This window comes from Malaclemys terrapin, chromosome 13 (genome assembly GCF_027887155.1).
Source record: "Malaclemys terrapin pileata isolate rMalTer1 chromosome 13, rMalTer1.hap1, whole genome shotgun sequence".
Lineage (NCBI taxonomy): Eukaryota > Metazoa > Chordata > Testudines > Emydidae > Malaclemys > Malaclemys terrapin.
In genome coordinates, this window is record NC_071517.1 from 648,816 (window position 1) to 667,008 (window position 18,193).

Sequence of the window (18,193 nt, forward strand, 5' to 3'; positions counted from 1 at the left end):
TCCGGCCTTGGCATTACAGCCCCCTCCGCCCCGGGGAGGGAGGGGCGAGACCGGCTGGGGTGGTTGTCACGTGATCTCTCCATGATGGCGGCGCCCTGGGCCGGCCTATCCCCGCCCCCGGTCAGGTGACTGAGGCGGCTCCGGCCGGTGACGGCTCCGGGGCGGGGGTCCAGGACTCGTCCGAGATGCTGCGGAACGGAGCGGCCGAGGCTTCCCCGAGCCCCGCGGGGGGCAGCGCCGCCGCCCCCCGGCCCGTCCGCGTGTGGTGCGATGGATGGTGAGCGAGGCCCCGTTACCTGGGAGACGGCGCCGCGGCCCGGGCTCCCTCTGCCTCCCCGGGGCTGCCCAGCGGCCTGGCGCTCCTGAGGCCCGGGGCCGGGCCCGGCTTCTCAGCCCCCGTCAGAAGCTGGCGCTCGGGGCACTCCCCGCGGGCGGGGGTGTGTGAGACAGGCTGGGGGGAAGCGCCCCGCACTGTGGCAAGGGTTGGCACCCTGCCCTGGGGAGAAGCGAGCCAGCCCTGTCTCAAGGCGGCAGGTTGGCCGGGGCTTGCCTCAGGGAGATGACACTTCCTTGTGCGCAAGCTGGCCAGTGGTGTCTGTGGGAATCCAATTTCTGGTGTGACCGGGGACCCAGGGATGTGCTGTGACTTGAATGTCCTGGACAGAAGATGCAACTGGTTGGGGGGTGGCTATTGTCTCTGTAATACATGGTCTCAGAGGAGGAGATGGCATCAGGTGCGTAGGTGCAGTCTTGCAGTCATCTGAACTCCTGGTTGGACTGTTTTTGCTGGCTTGTCAAGCAGAGGTGCCCTTTTGGGGTGATATCAGGTGAGACCTGGACCAGTCTTTTTCAGAAACTTGTCTCTGACAGTAGCCTTACCAGGTGCTCCAGAGGGAGCTGCAGGAATCCATCTAGCAGACAATTATGGAATAATCTGCCCATAAGTTAGGAAGAAACTTCCACATCCAATGATTTATACCCCAAAGCAGGAGAGTTTGTCCTTTCTATATATAAATAAAGAAAGAAAGAGAACATAAAACAAGTTATCCTGAGTTACTGGGTGTTTTTGTTAGTCTGTTGCACTCCCTGTCCTGCGTCATTCAGAAGGACTTTGGAACTTAAACTCTTCTATAAACATCCATCTTCTTTTCAAGGCCATCGTGCAAAGGTTTTGCGTGCTCACCTGAGTTACTCTTTGAATTTCAGGGGGGTGTGTGTTTAATGGCCCTTGTTTTCAAATGGGCAGGTGGAGCATAGGCAGTTGTTGGATGCAGCACAAACGCATTCCTGTAAGCAGTGACATGAATGTGTGAGCTGGCTAGAATGACCTGGTTTCTGCATGCCATTCTTATCTTTTCTCTGACCTTCCTTAGTTGTGGAGTTTGATCAGTCTCTGTGCAGCATTCCTGGGTTTGTGGGTTACTGTGTTCTGGAGCCTTCACTTTGAGAATTGCCTCTCTGTATCCCCATTTCTCCTGTGCTGGAGAGTTTCAGGAGTCATCTACCAAGATGTGCTCATTAGCACATGTGTCTTCCCATGCATCCGAACAGTTGGGTTTGACCATAGAAATGGAATACTGTCCCAAAATTCTTTCTCTTCTGCAGGGAGCTGTTGATGAAGCTTTGTGCTGGTCTGGAGAACTTTGTTTAGCTTTTTGGCCAGACTTTTAGTAGCTGATTTTACTAGTTGTTTTGATAAGCGGTAGCAACCAACGGCCCTACTCAGGAATGTAAGACATGGTCTCTATTTTAAAGAGGTCATTATCTAAAATGGCAATTCACCTTCACAGGAGGGGGGAGAGGGATACATCTTTTAAATATGATTATAATAACGAATTAATAAATAAATTCTCATTAACTAAACGTGCCTTCCTTTCAACTTGTCTTTGATTTGGCTAATTACTTTTAGAGACCGTAGAAGCAGTGGACCTGGAGGAGGGATTTGAAAGAGAAGAGAGTAGGGGTCTTGCAGATGAATTTGGGAAGGGTGTCTCCTGGGTGAAGGGGGCAGCATGGACTTCAAGTGTGGGAGAAGCAGACACTGGCAGGTTGAAGGATGAGTGTGGGGGTGACGTGGTGTGAAGTGAGAAGAGAGTCATGAAAGGCCTGGATTGATTTAAATTAAAGCAATTTAAATCATGATTTAAACAAGCAGGAAACCTTGATTTAAATCAACAATTGTAATTGTTTGCTTTTGTACTACTTAGTTATTTTCCTAAACAAGGTTAATTATCATTGGTTGATAACCATTAAAACATGTTGATTTGTGCTAACCCTGAAGATAATTGTGTCTATATACATTATTTATATCAGCAGTTTTCAACCTTTTTTCATTTGTGGAGCCTCCAAAAATTTCAAATGGAGGAGTGGACCTCTTCTGGAAATCTTAACATAGTCTGCGGACCCCAGGTTGAAAACCATTGACTTAGATCAATTATATAGCTTAACTTCTTTGCTTGCAATTTGTGTGAAGCTGTATTTGGATAGAAACTCAAACTCAATTAAAAATGCACAAAAACATCAGTTTAAAAAAAACCAACAACCACCTTAAATGTGCTGGATGCATAAACTTTCTTCTTATCTAAACAACTTTTACATGTAAAACTAGCTAGTTCAGTAATTTAAAAAAAGTAGTATTTATTGTTCGTGAATTGAACTGAATGTTTCCAATCGGCTTTGTCCTTCAAGATTTTAAAACTACTAGACCTTGTCCTCTTTCACCTAATTTTTATTCATAGCTTTCCTGCTTTTTCAACTCCAGTTAGTTTTTTAACTTTGAACTAGTAATTGAATTAATATAGTTAGAAATTTTAATGACACAGATGCCTCTTCTGCTGGTGCAGAGGGAATTACTGCTGTCAAAAGTTTGGTTTAGCACTTCAGTAAAGTGAGGTTCCAGATATTTAGCCAGTGACTTCAGCAGTTAATTTTTTTGACATTCTTTAAAATTTGGTCGCAAACATGTACTGCCTAATATTTTTTGTATTTAATTGAAATTATTTTAATATATTATTATAAGTTTAGAGATACAAGGTGGGTTAGGTAATATCTTTTATGGGACCAACTTCTGTTGGTGAGAGAGACAAACTTTTGAGGTGACACAGAGTTTTTCTTCAGGTGTGGGAAACTTACTGAGGGTATGTCTTCACTACCGGCCGGATTGGCGGGCAGTGATCAATCCATTGGACATTGATTTATCGTGTCTAGTCTAGACACAATAAATCGACCCCCAAGCGCTCTCCCGTCGACTCCTGTACTCCAGCTCTGCGAGAGGCGCAGGCAGAGTTGATGGGGGAGCGGCAGTAGTTGACTCACCACCGTAAGTCGATCTAAATACATCTAAATATTCACGTAGCTGAAGTTGCGTAATTTAGATAGATTCTCCCCCCCCCCAACTCCCCAGTGTAGACCAGGGCTCAGTGTCACAGTTAAATACAAGTGGGACAGATTGTTTAGCATAAACAGTTAACATGTATTTCAAGGGACCATTCATGGTGAAGAGGCCTATTAACACCCCTCTGGATTGATGACTTATTACAACAATCTTTAACCCATTTAGGGCTAGTCTACATTGACAACGCTAAAGTGCTGCGGCAGTGCTTTAATGTGGCTTGTGTTGTCGCAGCACCAGCGCTGGGAGAGCGCTCGCCCAGCCCTGTTTAAAAAAAACAAACAAACAACACCACCACCTCCATGAGGGGTGCAGCTCCCAGCTCTGGTGCACTGTCTACACTGGCGCTTTACAGCGCTGAAACTTGCTGCGCTCAGGGGTGTGTTTTTTCACACCCCTGAGCAAGAAAGTTGCAGAGCTATAAATTGCCAGTGTAAACAAGCCCTAAGTGTAAGTGAGATCCCTTTGTAACTTTTTGCAGTCTGCTTTGGACTTAACTATCTTGAGTTTTTGCATCATCTGCAAATTTTGCCACCTCACTGTTTACCCCTTTTCCCAGATTGTTTATGAATATATTGATTAGTACTGGTCCCCGTACAGATCCCTGGGGACACCACTATTTACCTCTCCATTCTGAAAAATAACCATTTATTCCTACCCTTTGTTTCCTATCTTTTAACCAGTTGCTGATTCATGAGAGGGCCCCTCGCTCTTATCCCATGACATCTTACTTTGCTTAAGTAAAATAATAAAATAAACATGTATTTAATTTTTAAAGTCATTTTTATCCACCCTGGTGCACGCACACATGAACACCTGAGCTGTGGAGCCAGCCCTGCAGGGTGAATTCCACTGAAGAACAGTGAGTTCTTGGAGAAGATGCTCCAGGACTGTCCCTGCTATTTCTGTCTCTTAGGTGTTTATAAGGCGTTGGTCTTTGTCTTTGTCCAGTACTGGGAACTGAATGGGGCTTCCTTGAGGCTTCAGTGTACCACCAGCTCCTATGAAATTCCTTTCAGTTGTGGGACATGATAAAATCAGGGAAGGGTCTAAGTCCTCCCTGTCTTGCTTGGATCTTTGGGCACCCAAGCTCTTTATAGAAATACCTTCTTTTACCCCAGTGAGTGGGAGAGAGGAAATTACTTCTGGATCTCCTCCGAGGTGTCACCAGGGTAACAGGATTCTTCAGTCATGTGAGGAGCAGAGCTGGCTGATGGAACGTAGCTTCTGGTAACATTGGCACTGATTTGCCCTTTGTGTGGATGACACACTCTGGGCTCCCTTAATAGCCCTGTTCCTCCAACCAAGTTATTGCAGAGTGATAATACAGCTTTCTGGTCTAGGTTAGCTGCATAAAGTGACTACCAGAGATTCATCTGCTTGGAGACTTTAACCTTTTGAATCTTTTTTTTTGTGGGGAAGGAGTGAGTGGAAGAGGGTCTTTAACTGCAGGAAGATGATCAAATCACATCGTTATGCAGCTGAGCCTTCTTAATTGTACACTAGGCCTAACGCTGACCCTTTGTCTTTCTAGCTATGATATGGTGCATTATGGCCACTCAAATCAGCTGCGCCAGGCTCGGGCCATGGGAGACTATCTCATTGTGGGAGTCCACACGGATGGTAAGAGGCTTTCTCAGTCCTTCATCTCCTGCTGCTGCTAGCGTCAGCCAACAAAATCAGCACTGAGGATGGTGAGCCTGATGCACAACAAATTCCCAGTTACAGCTCCTCTAGCAGCAACAGAGCCATCAAAGGAGGGGTATCTCTGGCTAGTATCCGAGTGGGATTGCTCTCTTCTTAGTTACCCTTTTGCTTACTGGTAGATAATGTATATAAAACATGGGAGATAATTGTCACGCTCTACTCAGCGCAGGTGAGGCCTCAGCTGGAGTACTGTGTCCAGTTCTGAATGCCACGCTCTAGGACAGATGTGAACAAATTGGAGAGAGCCCAGAGGAGGGCAACAGCAGTGCTCTCCTAACCTATGAGGAAAGTTTAAAAAAAAAAAAAATCAGTATGTTTAGTCTTGAGAAAAGATTATTGAAGGGGGGCCTGATAAGTCTTCAAATATGTTAACGCCTGTTATAAAGAGGACTGTAATCAACTGTGTTTTCCGTGTCCAGTGAAGGTAGAACAAGAAGTAATGGACTTAATCTTCAGCAAGGGAGATTTAGGCTAATATTAGGAGAAACTTTCTAACTATAAAGATAGTTAAGCTCTGGAATAGGCTCCCAAGGGAGATTGTGGAATCGCAATCATTGTAGGTTTTTAAGAACAGGTTGGACAAACATCTGTCAGGGATGGCCTAGGTTTACTTGGTCCTACTATGTGCGGGGGTCTGCACTCGTTGACTTCTTGAAGTCCCTTCCAGCCTTATATTTTGATGATTCTGTGAAAGACTTCAGAGTCCAGAGCACATGGGACTGTTTCTAGGGTCTGGCCTATATTAGAAAACTTGCACAGGTGTAGCTTATAATAATACCTATATCTTATGTAGTGCTTTTCTTTAGATCTCGAAGCACTTTACAAAGGAGGGCAGTATCCTTACCCCCACTTTACAGATAGGAAAACTCAGACACAGGAAGGGGAAAGGACTTGCCCAAGGTCACCATCAGGCCAGTGACCGAGCAGGAATAGAGCCTAAGTCTCCTGAGTCCCAGTGCTGGGTCTAACCATTGGTCATACTTCCCCCTTAAACAATGAAAAGTCTACTAGTCACACAGGTGCAAACCCCCAGCAGAGATACCCTTAAACCAATTTACTGTATTCAGACTGTGCTTAAAATAACTTATCTAACTGGTGTACATGTGTCTGTTTGGGATTTGCACCCATGTGTTCAGATAGATTTTTAAATTGATTTCATTACAGTGGCACACGTTTTCCACCATAGACCAGGCCTTGTCTGGGAGTGAGGATCATTCCTAACCTCTGTTACTGGCATTTGGATTCCCTCAACACCTTGGTAACTGTCTGCAGGGTGTCTGCCGTCCCTAGACTCTAGAGAAATCCATGTGCACTGACTTGGTGCCCAGGCCACATCTCTGAGTGAATCTAATGGGTAAAAAGGGAATTCCCTTCCATGGGCTGCCAGGGAGCCAGACCCACTCACTTTCTAGCTGCTGAGAACTGCAGGGTAAGAGCAGGTAACATTTTGAGGCATGGACCACCCTTCCCTCAGATTGGATTTTGGGATGGGCTCTTGTTACATACCTACAAAATGGGTCTAAGGTAAAATATGTTCAGGCCTGTTATGGAGTCAGTTAGACCTCACTCCTGCCCTCTATTCCCTTCTGGGCTGAGCTCTCATACACCAAGCTGTGGTTTTGTGGGCTATCCCCATAATTGGGGGGCCCCCTGGGAACTGGGGCTCCTGAGGAGACTCTTGGGGAATTGGTGGACTTGCCTCTATAGTGGCACTGTGTGTGTGTGTGTCTGTAACTGGCTTTGTTTTCTTTGTTATCCAGAGGAGATTGCCAAGCACAAAGGACCACCTGTCTTTACCCAGGAGGAGAGGTACAAAATGGTGCAAGCTATCAAGTGGGTAGATGAGATTGCCGCACAAGCTCCCTACGTCACCACACTGGAAACCCTCGACAAGTATAACTGTGACTTTTGTGTGCATGGCAGTAAGTGTTCTGGTTGCTCTGTATAGCTAAGGGGCCAAGTGCAGGGAAGGCCAGGTGGGTTCAGCTCTCGTTCTGCTGCACTCGTCCCCTCTGTCAGATCATTCACTGCCTCTGTGTGAACAGACAAGTTCCTTCCCCATCCTCGATGCTATAGCTTCTCCAAGGCACGGTGATGTCAAAAGGGAGTATGAAATAAATGAGTTTAACTGGAAATGGTGACGGAACAGCAGCAACTCCAGTATCTTTGCCAGAGATTCCAGGCTTTTCCCTGGCACCAGGGGTCTTTGTTACTTGCAGTACAGCCTTGTATTCCACCATGTAATACGGGGAGGGTATGGGACTGCTTCATACTAGGGCAGGGGGAGATTTTGAGACATTCAGCTACACAAGCTCTCCCAGGTCACAGGTCTGTCTGGGACATAGGCAGGAGCACTATTGCAGAAGGGGGTTGTATTTCACTGCTCCCAGAGCCATGATCAGAAACTACAGAACCCCAGGGTTGGAACCCATTCGTTTCCCTGTGCGGTGGGACCTGCACTTTCTGGGTGGGGTGGCCTTTTTTGCTGGAGGGCTCAGAAAGAAGCAGGATGGGAATCCTGAGATGATTGAGAGGAACTTCCCCAGGAATTTTACCTCTATATATGGTATTGGGGAGACTGCTACTGGAATACAGCATAGAGGTTTGCTGTGCACATTTTAAAAAAGATATTGAAAAAATGGAGAGGGTGCAGCCAAAAGCCACAGAGAGGATTTGAAGACTGTAACAATGCCTTAGGGAATATTTTTGCTGCAGAGGGTAACTTAGGTGACTGGCACCTGGGTTAGGCTAGCCTATGTGTGACTTGTCTGTGCTTCTAGGCGTGTGGGAGAGTTTAGGGAGCAATGCCTGAGTTAACTCTGCAGTGAAGACTCCTTACAGGCAGAGACTTATGGAGCTCAATCTGTTCAGTTTATCAAAAAGAAGATCAAGAGGTGACTTGATCTCAGTGTATCAGTAACTTAATGGGAAGAAAATACAGGTACCAAAGAGCTTTTTAATCTAACAGAGACAGGCAGAACAAGAACCAGTGGCTGGCAGCTGAACCCAGACAAGTTAAAATTAGCAAGAAGGAACACATTTTTGACAGTGAGGGTGATTCAACCATTGGAACAAACTACCCAGGGATGTGGATTTGCGATCTGTTGATGACTTCAGATCAAGACTGGATGCCTTTCTGGAAGGGCTTTAGTTGGACATAAGTTATTGGGCTCAGTATGGGGTAACTGGATGAAATTCTATGGACTGTGTTATACAGAAGGTCAGACTAAATGATTTTTAGAATCTATTAATTTGCTTTCCTCCCAGGTCAGGAAAGAGTGGCAAATTCCCAACTGTTCCATGGCATGGAAGAGGTTGGCTGTGTGTACACCATGATTTAGAGCAGAATTATGAAGTTTTTGCTCCTGTTCTGACTTGTGTGCTGGTCACACTCAGCCATTGCGCTCCCCACTTCCCCACCAGCTCATTCGATTTGCACAGGGCATAGAAGGGGCTGGTGCTCTAATGTTTCTGTCTCTCTGTAGATGACATCACACTAACTGTAGATGGCAAGGACACCTATGAAGAGGTGAAGGCAGCTGGGAGATACAGGTAACCCATTGCCACTCCTGTTCTAATCAGACCTGCTGGGAATTCCTGTTTAAGTCCGAGGGTGTGGAGCTCAGCTGAAATGCTGGTGTCTTCGAGTTGCCTCTTCACCTTGTCTTTATTAGCTGTGGTGTGTCCCTGCTACTATAGTTGCCCTTACTCATGTGGCCTCCAGGAGGCACTGCAGGCAACAGCTGGCTGGCCAGCCTCCCATCCTATAGATAGCATGTGGCTGTTCCTGTCCCCAGTGAGCTGTAAGGCATGTGGCACTGAAGTCATGTACTGCAAACAGCAGTGCTGGGGAGTTGCACAAGGTGAGTCTTCACAGGAGCTGCACGCACTGAGTGGTGACCAAAGGGAGCAGGAAAGGTGCAGAGACTCAGATAGGCAAATGTTCTTTTCCATGTGACATGGTACGTGGGGGAAAGGGCCTCTCCCAGCCTGAGCCCCTGGTTTGGCGAGTTTCCTGAATGTTCCTGCAGATTGAGGAGACCACTGCTTCTACATCCTCTACTTATCCTTGGCTTGTTTTCTTGCAGGGAATGTAATCGCACCCAGGGAGTGTCCACTACTGATCTGGTTGGTCGCATGTTGCTCATGACCAAGGCTCACCACAGCAACATAGTGAGTCAGACAGCTGTGGGTGGTAACGCTGGGGCATTTCCCAGCGCCTTTGCTTAGCCATTTCCTCATGAGTCACCTTCATCCTGAATGGCAGAGCTGAGCTCCGCACTGGAGCTCCTGGGTCTATTGCACAGAATGTTGATGGCTTTTGCAAGCTACCATGTGGGCAGGGCTGGCTGAATCCTCTGCTTATCTTTGCTCAGACCCCCATGAAGTAGGGCCCCCTGAGAGGATAGTGGCTGACACTCTGCGTTGCTCTGCAGGGGACTCAAGGCTTGGTCCCCCTGGCACCAAGAGGCAGCATGGAGGGGAACACATGCCTCTTTCCAGTGACCTCTCTGAGTGAATGACAATCTCTACAGAGACGCCATCCTATTTTTGGCTGTAAAACAGCATGCCCTGGAGATTCCAGGGAGGAAGCTTCCCCTTTGGGGCCTATGGTTATCTTGCCACGTATGGGCAAGATCAGGGTCAGATGCTGAGCCATGCTCTCTCTGGCTTTTGGGCCAGGTCACAAGGTTTGGGTATTAAATGCTGATAAATCAGTTGATGCAGGATTGGTATCTGGTGCTTAGGCTCCCCTATGCTTTTGCTAGCAGGAGCTTGTTTTGGGCTGAGAGATCCACCTCAGAATCAGCATTCTGATTCTCCACTTCCTCTGTGCAGGATGAAGACCTGGATTACCGGAAGCACAAGGATAACTTTGGGAAGGTGAGTGTGTGGGTTCCAAGCAGTGGGGAGCCAGTGGTGGCACACGTGGACTAGTTGAGAAGGATTCCACATGTGCTTTACAGTCTGCAGTATAAGGTGGTCTTCCTGCCCAGAGACAACCAAAGCAAACCCCCTGCCAGGCCTATAAAATGAACAGGTGAGTCTGGAGTGGGCCTGGGAAGCTGGGCAGTCTGAGTTGTGTTGTAAACACAGCAGAGGTCTGCAGTACTCATTGAGCACCTTGCTGTGTCTTCCTTGCTCATAAGTTCCAGTTTTCGCCACCTTTCCATGGTTCCCAGGACCTTTCTCTTGAGCCGTGTTCCCACCAAGGGGACACTTTGCTCAATGATGCTCCTTTTAAACTAAGTGTGCTCAAAAGAGATTGGGCATGAGGCATGCTATACTTCACAAGTTCAAATTCATCCCTTATTGGTGCCCCCAGATTACATGTACAATCATAGTGACTTTGTGCTCAGTTCAGAAAAATTGGGACCCGCCGCAGGTCCAACCTTTAACCAGCAAAATGCTCCTGATGCTACAGCTACATTCAGCCTGTCACACTGACATTTCTGTGTTTATTTCTGATGAACAAACTGGTCCGGCCCCCTGGGTTTGTGAAAATGTGGGGTATGTTATCAGACCCCCACACTCCTAGCTCTGCAGCTGGAATGTTGCCCAGAAGAACTTGCTCTCATGCTCTGGATTTTACCTTGTCCATCTTCTGGATAGACTGGGTCATTGTTTGTTTGTTGTTTTCAACTTTGCTCTTCCAGATGGTCTCTAAGGTATCCCCTTCTACAGCCAGTGACCAGCTGTGATGGATTTGGGGGACTCCACACTCCCTGAAAGCATCTTGAGACATGCAGGCATCCTATTGATTCATTACATAGCGTCCCTTCTGGGGGGAAGGTTGTCCCTGGGGAACGTCCCTGTTCTTAGCTGAGTTCTTGTCATACTTTTTTAAGCCTTTAGAACTGTTGGCATCGGGTTTCCAAAGTAAATGAAAATGAGCTGGTGATTAAATCTACTGCTGTTTCACAATCCTGCCACACAGTGGAGCTAAAACTCTGTCCTCCTGAATTGTGGTCACATTGGACTTGGACATTTTGCTGTTTGGTTTATTGGTTTTGGATGCTCTCATTTTAATAATTGATTTAAAATCCTGTCTTGCCTGATGAAAGGGTGGGTGAGTGGGGGGCTTTGTGATAGGGCTAGGACAAGCCCCGTTTCGTTTCATAGAATTATAGGACCTTGGAAGGGACCTTGAGAGGTCATCTAGTCCAGTCCCCTGCCTCATGGCAGGACTAAGTATTATCTAGACCATCCCTGACAGGTGTTTGTCTAACCTGCTCTTGAACATCTCCAATGATGGAGATTCCACAACCTCCCTGGGCAGTTTATTCCAGTGCTTAACCATTCCAACAGGAAGTTTTCCCTAATGTCCAACCTAAACCTCCCTTGCTGCAGTTTAAGCCCATTGCTTCTTGTCCTAGCCTCATAGGTTAAGAAAAACATTTTTTCTTCCTCCTCCTTCTAACAACCTTTATGTATTTGAAAACTATTATCATGTCCCCCCTCAGTCTTCTCTTTTCCAGACTTAACAAATCCAGTTTTTTCAATCTTCCCTGAAAGGTCATGTTTTCTAGACCTTTAATCATTTTTGTCGCTCTTCTCTGGACTTTCTCCTATTTGTCCATGTCCTTCCTGAAATGTGGTGCCCAGAACTGGACACAATACTCCAGCTGAGGCAAAATCAGTGAGGAGCAGAACGGAAGAATTACTTCTCGTATCTTGCTTACAACACTCCTGCTAATACATCCCAGAATGATTGATTTTATTTATTTATTTATTTATTTTGCAACAGTGTTACACTGCTGACTCATATTTAACTTGTGATCCACTATGACCCCCAGATCCCTTTCTGTGGTACTCCTTCCTAGGCAGTCATTTCCCATTTTGTATGTGTGTAACTGATTATTCCTTCCTAAGTGGAGTACTTTGCATTTTTTCTTATTGAATTTAATCCTGTTTCTTCAGATTCTTTCTCCAGTTTGTCCAGATCATTTTGAATTTTAATTCTGTCCTCCAAAGCACTTGCAACCCCTCCCAGTTTGGTAAATCTAATCCCATCTTGGTTTATCTTTGCCTGCTAAATTAATATACCAGGCCTAGGCTGCCCTGTTACTCCCCCACTTCCCCCTGTTTTCTTTCCAGCATCTCCTTTCTCTGAGGTGGAGCTCAGAGACTAGCTAGCAGAGATGGGTCAGAAGGAGCTATTGTGTGAGTAAGGGGAGATGGTCATGCCTGAATACTGAATCCCAGGAACTAAGGAATGCAAGCTGCTGCGAGCCAGGTTTCCTGCTTGCCTTTTTGCTGGCATCCTCCTCCTACAGCCCTCCCCTTCAGCTATCTCTTGGGCTAATTATGTGATATCTATATCCCATTCGAACCTGCTTTGTGCTATTGGGACTGAAACATTGTTCTCCTTTGCTTAGGGCCCTAAAGGTCACAGCCCCTGGACTGGAGTCTCTCAGTTCCTGCAGACATCCCAAAAGATCATCCAATTTGCATCTGGGAAGGAGCCGCAGCCAGGAGACACCATCATCTATGTGGCTGGAGCCTTTGACCTGTTCCGTATCCTTAGACTCTGTGCTGCCTAGACAGGGATGGGTAGGGAAGGCTGTGGTCTTTGTCTCTCTTACACTTGTCCACTGGAGCAGAGGATTAGGACTGTGCACTGCCTCTTCCTTTTCTCTCTGGAGAGGAGGAGGGGAAGGAACAGGGCTCTTCAACTGGTGGCTTTTTGGCCTGTCACAGGGAAATGGACTTGAGAAAACAGCTGCAGCTCCATTTTAGTGATGGATTTACAGCTAACAGGGTTTGGGGAGTGAAGATGGTTGGCCCCTCCAAGATCTCCTTTATTCCCTTCTTAAAAGCCACCTGTCACAGTGACCAAGTGACAGCTGTTCAGGGAGTGCTGAACGCAGCATGTGGCAGGGTCAGCCAATGCTGTGGATCAGCCTGTGAGAATATTTTTCTTTCCCTGTTTGTCCCAGTCTACAGGGCTGGGCCAGTTTCCACAGAGTTTCTAAAACGGTTAGAAATTTTTGGAAGAGGCTGAATAAAATCAGATTAACACAATTCCTGGGAAGGTGTGTGGGTAGGTGCCCAGAGTTCATGGGAAGAGGGCAGATGCCCAGGGCACAAGGGCAGCAAGTAACAAAAATTCCTCAGGTTTCCCATCTCATACGGCAGCTTCTTAGTATCGCTCTCCTCCTCCCGCCCCCAGCTGTGATGCTGGTCCCACATCCTTAACAGAAGCCGTAGACATTGGGCACGTAGATTTCCTGGAGAAGGTGCACCTGCTGGCCGAGAGACCCTACATCATTGTTGGACTGCACTTTGATCAGGTCAGTATGGAGTGCCTCTTAAAGTCCTGGCAGAGAGCTGTCCTGGCGGCCAGGTTCTCTGTGTGGGCTCAGAGCAGTAGGGATGCCTGTTTCATCCTCTTTGTGGGGCCATGTTCTCTGAGCCGGACAAATTGTTCTCTGGAATCCCTCAGGAGAGAGTCACAGTCCTGCACAGTGGCAGAATGAGTTTCATGTAGGGAGGGATAGAGGGGAGGGTGGAGGGCGGAGGGCTTATCTCTTGCCCTAATGGTAACTGTTGTGTTTTGCCCATAGGAAGTGAATCGCTACAAAGGGAAGAACTATCCCATCATGAACATCCATGAGAGAACTCTTAGCGTCCTGGCATGCAGGGTGAGTGTCTGGCTAGAATGCTGCTTCTTGAATTAAACGCAGCTGTCCTGTTCTGCAGCCAAAGTGCCTTGGGCTAGGGTTGGTAAATTGACTAGTCAAATATTGGTCAATGTCAAACATGGTCAGATGTTTTAAAGCACTGATTTATTAGAACAGTAACAAAAGAGTAAGACTTTATGGCCTCCAATAGGCTTAGCTTTAGACAGATGCATATGCCTAATTACAAAAATCAAGTTACCTAAGTTATTTTAACTCAGAGAAACATGAAACACAATGATATGAAGCTGTAAAAAATGAAAGCATGGCACCGTGATGCAATCAAAACAGTAGGGCTCTGCCCCCATCAGGGTATTCCTGCTGGAATATTTGACTATTGAAATATGGTCAAATAATAGGCAGTAATTGACCAGTCAGGTGACTTTAACTGACCGGCTTGCCAAGCTACGATGGGCTATGTTCTCATAAGATGCCTGAGCTAAGTAAGGGCAGGCTTGGTCAGTGCCAGACCACTTGAACATCCAAGTGTTGTGGAAGCTGGTGTTGGCATTCAGGTAGTTGGCACAACTTCTGTCAAGGCACTATTAAATCCATGCCTCAGTTTGATGCTGTAAAGGTAAAACCAAGGCTATGATCACTTGTCATTAAAGATCCCAAGGTGTTCTTATGAAGAGTTGCGATGTTAACCACAGTGTCCTGGACAAGCGTCGTTGTGCACTGTAGGAGGATTGCTGTATTCTTCCAAAGAAGTGCCTGCACTTTGCACTGGTTGAAAGGATTCCTGAAGCACTTTAGGAATCTCTGGTTAAAGGAGCTCCAGAAATACTTTCCCTGTGGGTCTGCAGTGTGCATTCAACCAGAATTAATGTCAGAAACATGTTTGTTTGCTCTTACTTTAGATCCTTTTACACTTAGTTCACATAGCACAAGCATGGCTGCAGTTCTTCAGCAGCGAGAAGCTGAAGTACTATCCCCCTCTCAGGTTTCTGGTGTCTGCCCCTGTGGTGCAAACTCATTGCATATTGGCTCCACCACTAGCCTGTTGCTACCTGGAGAACCATAATGAGGCCCAGGCTCTTTAGAGAAGAGAAAGATATTGTATTCTGTTCACTGGCTGTAGAGCCCCCTTTCCAAATACTGCAGTTCCCCTATTCAAATCCCCAAACACACACAACTGAGCAGCTGGACCGCTATTGGGGGATGGGCCAGACTCTGCTTTCATGGGTCTGGAATCATGCTTGGCTTCTCCTTCTTCAGTATGTGTCCGAGGTGGTGATTGGTGCCCCGTACGCAGTTACTGCCGATCTGCTGGATCATTTCAAGGTGAGTGCCAGCTCCTCTTTTATTCTTGGCTGCATGTGTGTGTGCATGTGAGGTGCTACTTGCTGGACTGTATGTCTGTGCATGCTGAGAGTGGGCAGAGTTAAGGACTCTGTTGGCTAAGGTACACTGTGGCATTGGGAAGCACTTAAGTGTGGGGGAGTTGGCACAACACCAGCCAATTTGTAAATGTCTCATCTCATGACTCTGTGGTGCTGTTGGCTTTGGTGTTTCACCAGGCTGCCCCTGCAGTGGGCATAGAGTTTGGGGCAAGTCCCCATCTGGTTCCAGTAGTACTGACATGAAGTGGCACTTTCCGAAAGGAATTTATAATAGTGACCATGTGCTCATCTCTCCAGGTGGAACTTGTGTGTCATGGGCTGACTGAGGTGGTGCCAGATAAGGATGGCTCCGATCCATACCAGGTGAGTCTCCAGCAGCTGCCACTGACCCCCTTTATGCTGAATGTGGCCTGGCTCCGGTGATACTCCACAGCTGAGTGTGCATGTCAAGTTGTGCATCACTCAAACAAGTTCCTGGCAGGCGGCTCTGGCTTCCATCCTCCCGTGACGTAGCTGCAGCATCAGAACCGACAGAACACCCAGAATGGTTCCTTTCCATTAGTCATTGTTTTGTTCTGACTTATTTTGTTGCCTTTATGCTAGAGTGGAAAATCCTCTAATCTCAGCTCTGCTACGCCAGCTTTGGGCAGCCAATCTGTGGAGCACCCAGCTCACTTTCTGCCTTTGCACCCATGCAGCTTGTGGGCTTTCAGCAGAGATTTTCTTTGCTTCCTAAGAGAGGATTCTACATCTTGTGCCAGGCTGGGGGCCCTCAGGACCTGCCTTGGATTCTGTTCATTGTTCACTCTCTGGGCTTTAAATCCAAAGACCTTGATGTTCTTCCCGTCTTAGCCTGCTTTGTTTGTTTTCAGGAGCCCAAGAGACGTGGCATTTTCCGGCTGGTGGACAGTGGCAGCAACCTTACTACAGACCTGATTGTGCAAAGAATCATTAAGAACAGGTTGGCTTTCCTGACCTCCAGGTTCTTCTACTCACATTTAGCCCCGGATTGATCCCATAACCAGCATCAGGACAAACCATACTGAACAGACAGGAGGAGGAAGGTTTTGTGGTTAAAGCACAGAATTTGGAGTTAGGAGACCTGGCTTCTATTCCCAACTCTGCCACAGATTTATTTTGGAACTTGGGGAAAGTCACTTAGGGCCCAGTTTCTAAAACTGTACATGAAAATGAGTAGCTAGACTGTCCATTTATATGCATGCCCACTTATGTAACTCTGCAGCTGAGCACACACATGTACATACCTTACCTCATCTCTAAAATTAATGTACACCTCTACCCCGATATAATGCTGTCCTCGAGAGCCAAAAAATCTTACTGTGTTACAGGAGAAACCACGTTATATCGAACGTGTTTTGATCTGCTGGAGTGCACAGCTCCGCCCCCCCAGAGCGCTGCTTTACCACATTGTATCCGAATTCGTGTTATATCGGGTCGCATTATATCGGGATAGAGGTGTAGTTCCTACCTCCCAGTGAGGCTTTCACTCATTCAGTCTTAAAGCACGTTAGTGACCTCTATTTGAGTTTCTCACAGAAGCTTGTGTTTTATTTATTTACTATTCTTATTAAATGTGGAGGGCTAGGAATTCCCCTGCTGCGGAGAACCCATTATGCTGTCACCTCTGGCCAGCTGTTGGCATTTTGCCCTTTCAAGCCTAAGCCTTTCATTTTCAAGGACCTTGGCTAGGGCCGTTATTAATCCTAGTTTGGTAGTTTTGGCAGAGTGAGCCACCTGTTTCAGGAGGGGCTAAAACTGGAATAGGGCTGGGCAGGACTCAGGCATTGGCAGAGCTGTGTATGGATTTCAGGATCATCTTTGTGAGCAGTAGCATAGGTTATTTTACCATTTCATTAGGTGTGTGTCCTGGATCTGCCCCTTTCCTTTCTACTGTACATGAGCAGTTTCTTGCATTTGGTGTATGCTGCACATCCTAGAATCTCTCAGCTTGCACGACTTGGCAGGTGACAGAGGCTGGGGGGAAGGGCAAACAATCTAAGTTGTGGGGCCTTTGTCTGCACTGCATAATGCTAACTACTTGTGAGGCTGAGTTAGGGCTGTGGCTCTACAGAGGGCTTGCAGTAAAGCTTCTGAAGTGCCAGCTGGTCAAGAGAAGGGCTATGGGCCCCCTTTTTCCAGGCTAGGCAAAGGCTGCTGGGAATATTGATGAAGGGGAGAGGGGGGATTTCATGGAATCTCCTGCTTGTTGCAGGTTGGAGTTTGAAGCCAGGAACCAGAAGAAAGAAGCAAAAGAGCTGGCTGTGCTGGAGGCCATGAAGAAAATGGAGGAAAAGGAGCATGAGACAGGCCTGCAGAGCTAGGATGATTGAGAACAAGTGTGTGGAGGGGAGAGCACAGCTGTGTTCTCTCTTCTGCAGAAGCAAACCTGCCTAGGGCATACCCTAGGCAAGGACAGTGCTGCTGGCCCCAACAAGGCATCTTCTCACACATTCTTCCCTCTTCATATCTTACTGCAGATTGTGCAGAGATGATAAGCTGGGATGCTGCTTCCTTGTTTTCTCTTAATCAGCCCCCAGCCACCTCCTTTCCTGGGGGAGATTTGTTTTACCCCTTTAAAGGAAGTTTTAATTCTAATGAATGTTTTAACATGTTGTGGTTTTACTTTCTGCTAGTTTTGGCTTCTGACACGTGGGAAGTGCTGTCCCCTCTGCAGGACTCAGCTCCCCTTGGTGTGGGATTTTGGTTGGTTATGCTGTTAGGAGTCTGTCTGCTTCAGACCATCCTTCCTGGCTTTTTTGCTATCATCAAGAATTTTACAAACGGAAGAGTCTGCTCCTGCCCAAGCCCTTGATTTTGACTTCTGAGCACCTAGAATTTGTAGTGAGAGCTTGTGGGTACTTAGCACCTGTGAGAATCATTCAGGCTCTTAACCTGTAGCCGTGTCCCTCACAGTTGATACAGAGCACCAGCTGCTGTCTTTGGGAGACAAACTCCAGCTACCATCTGTGCTGAGCTTCTTGCTCTGTGCATGGGCAGGTGCTGGGAACAGGCCACTCTCTTCTGGAGTGCTCAGAGCTGCTTCTGCTCTG

General features: G+C 47.0%; 1 protein-coding gene across 1 annotated transcript; it reads left to right on the forward strand.

Annotated features, from left to right (window-relative positions):
* The first annotated feature begins 71 nt into the window (after positions 1-71).
* On the forward strand, positions 72-17,755 carry PCYT2 (phosphate cytidylyltransferase 2, ethanolamine). The gene is made up of 13 exons (XM_054047130.1): positions 72-277; positions 4,926-5,014; positions 6,859-7,020; positions 8,584-8,650; positions 9,187-9,271; positions 9,938-9,982; positions 12,478-12,616; positions 13,310-13,392; positions 13,666-13,743; positions 14,998-15,063; positions 15,420-15,485; positions 15,995-16,083; positions 17,356-17,755. The coding sequence occupies exons 1-13, from the start codon at positions 186-188 to the stop codon at positions 17,462-17,464; spliced, it is 1,170 nt and encodes a 389-aa protein (XP_053903105.1). The 5' UTR covers positions 72-185; the 3' UTR covers positions 17,465-17,755.
* The last annotated feature ends 438 nt before the right edge of the window (positions 17,756-18,193 follow it).

What these genes read in the sequence shown, in the direction of transcription:
- PCYT2 (XM_054047130.1), top strand. Translation starts at nt 186, where the DNA reads ATGCTGCGGAACGGAGCGGCCGAGGCTTCCCCGAGCCCCGCGGGGGGC. An exon ending in ATCTGCTGGATCATTTCAAG is followed by an intron (nt 15,064 to 15,419) that starts GTGAGTGCCAGC and finishes TCATCTCTCCAG; the next exon opens with GTGGAACTTGTGTGTCATGG. An exon ending in ATGGCTCCGATCCATACCAG is followed by an intron (nt 15,486 to 15,994) that starts GTGAGTCTCCAG and finishes GTTTGTTTTCAG; the next exon opens with GAGCCCAAGAGACGTGGCAT.